Here is a 5542-nt window from a genome sequence, read left to right as displayed (position 1 = left end):
CTAAATTGACCACTTTTAACAAATGTTTCTTTTACTCTATAGGAAAAACCCCTACATAAACAAATACATGGGCGCAGACATTTTGGACACCCAAGATTGTGCGGAGGAGAAAATGCTAGCTGGCGCGTGATTGGTCAATAAGAGAAAAGACTTGTTATGTATTTGACAAGTGAAATAAAGTTGATAAAAATCTGATATCAAGACTTGGGTTTCTTAGAGGTATATAGGAGTTACAGGTAAAAATTTGAAGGGAGGGATGCACTTTGGTTAGAGATTTTCATTTGGTGTCAAACGCACCTAGTTGTAAACAAATGGAAATTGAAAGTAAAAGTGCAACGGCACGGTATATTTTTTCTGGCATTTTTTGTTTTCCAATATCTCGAACTTTCACGACAAAAAGGTCATTTGCCCGAAATTCAATATATGTATCAGTGAGAGGGGCTAAAGTTTGTATGGAAGTCTATGGGAAAACATTTGGTGGTGTTTGTCCATATAGGGTATTTAAGATTCATTTTTGCTCTGTGGAATATTTTGAAATATTTAAAACTGACATATGATTTTGATTTTTAATCTTTTCCTCAGAAAGGGAAGTACGGGTATAAGAAGGATTACCATGTGTAGAATTTAATTCAAGTTCTTCTAAAATACAATTTATATAATGAGCCTTGCAAACGAAGACAATGTTGCTACCTGCTTTGTCGGCAGGGACCAGCACGTACTGATCATGTAATCTATCTTATTCTGTTTACACTTCTGGTTTATTGAACACAAAAGGATAGATGGTTTTCATATTGCCCCTCAGTATTCAAATACGCAATTTTAACATAGATCTTATACATTTAATTCATTCTGACAAGGTGTCAACGTCTTCTTTTCTGCTGACAAGTTCATTGCATCGACCATAGAATATACGAAATTATGACTTTAAACGATACTGAGGATATTCTTGTTTCCTCGGCTTGTTTGTCAATAATTTTAAAGCTTTATTATTAGGATACAATAATTATTAACGTCTTTTTATAGTATAATATCCAGATATGAAAAAAAATCTGTCATCTTGTGGTATTTTCTATTTCAAGTTCACTGGTATAATATTAAAAGCTACTATAGTTTGAAAAGAAATTTAATTTTAGATAGTTCCATATTAATTTTCGAGAAGTAAAGTTTATATTTGATATTTCAAGCAGATTATGGATACAATGCAAGTTTCTTTCGTATTTCTTAATTTCAAAAGTTGAGCAACCATTGACGTGTTACCCGTAAAATGAAGCTAATAAGTGGATTTTAAAATAACAATGATGTCATTTAAAGATAGACTGTGCAGCACCCTGTACAGCTTGAAAACTGAGTAGATACATGGACTAAAAACCGTCTTCTATCGGTTGATGCGAGACTAATCAAGACGATACCGGTCTAACATTACATCTCTATGCTGATCGATTTGATTTGAATGCTTCCAATTTCGTGAAGAAGAGCTGTTGACAAGTAAGACATGTCAATATTTGTCGACACCAATCTACTCAACTATCTATCCTTTGAAATTTGCTTTCATATTTACTACCACTCGCAAACATTCTTTTACAAAGTTTTGCGCCCTGATGAGGTGTACAAGGAGGAATACCCAGGACTGTAAACAGCATCTAAAATCAAAACTCAAATAAAGCTCAATACAATAATACACGTCAATAAATCGTATTTGATTATCAAATATGGACAGTAAACAAATGTATCAGGCCATTTACATGGCTTCATGATGAACCATTAAAGTAAATTATGACAGACAATGCTGATGTTTGTGCAAGTCAATACTTGGTTATGCCGACAGTGGTCAAGATCAACTTGTCCAGAGGGAACTTTCATATTGAAGAAACTAGTCGCATGTTCAATGATGAACACTTTATATGTCCTTGTACTTGTTCTAGGACTTAGAAGTCCCTGTTTTTCTCAATGTATTTCTAAACTTTTCAGAAGTAATAACAATATTTATGATGAAAATACCTCACTTGGAGTGGGACATGCTTTTAAAGTTTTGGTCAACATTGATGTTTGGACGTGCATGGAACTCTGCTATAATTTTGCTTTGTGTCAATCAGTAGACTGGAATCTAGATTATAAAACCTGCAGGTTAAATACTAGATCCGCCACTGTGTACCCAAGTCTTCGCGTAACTACACCACGCACCATCCATGTCGATAGTGAACATTTCCCTGATGTAAGACACGGAATATTGAATACAAATAATTGATATCATGTGCTAATAGCTAAAGAATTCAAACAATTTTAGGAATTGTAAAGATATTTTACGAATTTACATAATTTTTTCTTTAGGAGGTGTCGGGCGACTGCTTCAACCATACCTGTGATAACACATCCATGTGTGTGAGTGGCAACTGTGTCCCTGTCCTGGAAGGTATTGTATTTTTTAATATTTAAATCTAAAAATCAAAATAATTAAATTCAACGTAAAATGACTCGTCCAATCGTTTGAAAAGAAGATAAAGTAAGAGAGAACATAAGGGGCCCGATGACATGGCTCTGCTATATTTTATTTTACAGGTAGAACCTGCGACTCTCCTCCTGAAATCCCAAACACAGAGCAGCCCTCTCCACCAGGCCTTTTCCCTGTCGGTTACACCTACAACTACTCGTCATGTTTAGATGGACACGAACCGTCTGGAGAACTCTACACCACCTGTCAGGACAATGGACAATGGACGACAGCTTTGTTTAGATGCATAGGTATGTTTTGTAGTTTTGAGCAGTTTTCATACCGATCAAGAAGGGAATAATAAAACATTTCTTATAAACTTTTCGTGAAACTCAGTCAGGTACTGAATGTTTGTTAACCATTTTCGAATCTTTTTAAAATTGAAATAAACTGAAACAATTTAAATGTTTAGCAGATAATGGTAGGAAAACTACTTTGAAAATATAATATTTTTTACCAAACAGTTTGTGTTGACAACCATTTATGTACCGGTGAACCAGTGAAAAGTGTTGCTAGTGCGCAGAGTTCAATGAAAGTTTAACATCTAATTATAGTGCACTGAGTTGACCTATTTTTAGGTCACCTGAGTAACTCAGGTGACCTATTGCTATCTGTTTTTGTCCGTCGTCGTCCGTCGTCCGTCGTGTGCTAACATTTGAACATTTTCAGCTTCTTCTCTGAAACCACTGAACCAATTTCAACCAAATTTGGTATACAGCATCTATGGGTGAAGGGAAACATAAATTGTGAATTTCATGGTCCCTGCCCCCCTGGGACCTGGGGGGTGGGGGATGGGGCCAAAACCACTAAAATTATTGAAATCTTTAAAAATCTTCTCCTTTACTCCTGGACATCAAGCAGGCAAACTGTTGGCATGAATATATTGAGCATTGAGCCCTCTACCAAAATTGTGAAATTCATGGCCCCAGGGTCAGGGGTTCTAGTGCTAGGGCGGGGCTATGTAGATTATATAGTGAAAATGCATTATTTCTTTGAAAATCCTCTTCTCTGCTCCTGGGTATTAAATAAACTAACTAAGTACGTAGTTATGATGAGCAAGAGTGCCCCTTCCAAAATTGTGAATTTTATGGCCCAAGGGCCAGGGGTTCTGGTGTTAGGGCGGGGCTCTATTGAATATATAGTGAAAATGCATTTAATTTATTCTTTGAAAATCTTCTTCTCTGCTTCTGGGTATTAAGTGAACTAATTACGTACAATAGTTATGATGAGCAAGAGTGCCTCTTCCAATATTGTAATTTTATGACCCCAGGGTCAGGGGTTCTGGTGTTAGGGTGGGACTCTATTGATTATATAGTGAAAATGCATTTATTCTTTGAAAATCTTCTTCTCCACTTCTGGGTATTAAATTAACTAACTAAGCACATAGTTATGATGAGCAAGAGTGCCTCTTCCAAAATTGTGAACTTTATGGCCCCAGGATCAGGGGTTTTAGTGCTAGGGAGGGGCAATATAGATTATATAGTGAAAATACATTGATTCTTTGAAAATCTTTCCTTTGCTCCTGGGTTTTATGCCAGTGATCCAAGTATATCTATTCATGATGAAGAAAGGTGCATCTAGCAAAATGGTTATTTTTTATGCCCCCCATCCCTCGGTCGGGGTGGGGGGTGGGGTACATAGTCTGAAAATAATGCTAGAAATTTTAACATAATCTTCTCTGAGGCATGCCATACATTGGGATACGTTTTTTTTTTCAAATCCGATGTCAACTTCCTGTTTGTCTGTGCGTCTCTCTGTTTCATACATAAAAAAATTCGTTGCAGTTTTCTCAGCAACTACTCATCACAGATACTTGAAATTTTATCACAATCTTCCATGAGGCATGCCATATGTGGGATACATTTTTGTCTGTTTGTCTGTGCGTCTGTCCGTTACATACATAACAAATCTTCGTCGCAGTTTTCTCATTAGCTATTCATAGCAGATGCTTGAAATTTTAGTACACTCTTTGTTGAGGCATGCCATATGGTGGGATTAATTTTGATATGTATCTGATGTCAACTTCATATTTTTTGTGCATCTGCTTGTAATTAAACTTGTGTATATTAACATGATAGTGCTTATTTACATCATTGCGGGGGTATTACTAGTGAACATTGGCTCACAGATTTCTTGTTATGATAAGCAATGGTGTCTCTTTCAAAATTATGAATTGTAAATTTCATGGCCTCTTGTTTAAAACACGAACCTAAGTTATTTGTTTGAAAGTTGTTACACGATACTCAGGTGACTTATAAGGCCCCTGGGCCTCTTGTTAAAGATATGTTTTGACCGGCCAAATAATAAAGAATTAATATACTTTCTACATATATTTTCTAGTTGACCAAGATTGTACTGCGATTTTGTACAAGAACCTCAGTTTATTGGGACAGGACGGTGTTTACACTATATACCCTGATGGTTTCGGAATTCAGGTTTACTGTGATATGACGACAGAACTGGGAGGCTGGACGGTGAGTAGTTTTGTTATCTATCAAAACACTATCACGGGATTTCCTGCTTTCTGTGATATGACGTCAGAAGATGGAGGTGGGACTGTGATTAGTTTTGTTATATAGCAAACACTATCACGAGGTTTCCTGTTTTCTGTGATATGACGACAGAGGATGGAGGGTGAATGGTGAGTGTTTTGTTACCAGGGTTCCCTGCTTTCTTACAATTGAGAAAAGTTGGTAGATGGTGAGCTAAATACTTTTTTTATCCATACCTAAACGGTTAAACGATCGAGATTCTCTGTTTTCTGTGATATGACGCAAAGGTCAGAAGGAAGATGATGGGGTGAGTAGTTTTGATATTTACCCAGACGGTTACACTTTGATATCTTGATCTGTCTTATGGCAACAGATTAGGAAATGTCTTCAATATCACTTTGCTTGTTCTTTGTCAATTCTGTCTTAAGAAAGCTTATGAATGGTACAATAAAAGACAAAGAAACCGTAAGAAAGGTTAACGGTCCCGGTATACCGGTATTTCAGTATGCGCTATGTTACTTTTTGAGTCCCCTGTAGAACAGAACGACGCTATAGGATCACT

At 36.4% G+C, this 5542-nt stretch overlaps 1 protein-coding gene across 1 annotated transcript; it reads left to right on the top strand.

The window, feature by feature from the left end:
- Window positions 1-2004: 2004 nt before the first annotated feature.
- On the top strand, window positions 2005-4962 carry LOC134236637 (uncharacterized; the record flags this gene model as incomplete). The annotated part of the gene is made up of 4 exons (XM_062718811.1): window positions 2005-2212; window positions 2329-2410; window positions 2557-2739; window positions 4829-4962. Coding segments are annotated over exons 1-4 (555 nt in total), but the record flags the coding sequence as incomplete, so codon positions are not given.
- Between the last annotated feature and the right edge of the window lie 580 nt (window positions 4963-5542).

The sequence above is a fragment of the Saccostrea cucullata genome, unplaced genomic scaffold (assembly GCF_032062105.1).
Source record: "Saccostrea cucullata isolate Sc308-1 unplaced genomic scaffold, CSIRO_AGI_Scuc_v1 ctg23065, whole genome shotgun sequence".
NCBI lineage: Eukaryota > Metazoa > Mollusca > Bivalvia > Ostreida > Ostreidae > Saccostrea > Saccostrea cuccullata.
The sequence above is the reverse complement of the archived record's forward strand: the minus strand, read 5'-3'. Positions and strand labels throughout refer to the sequence as shown.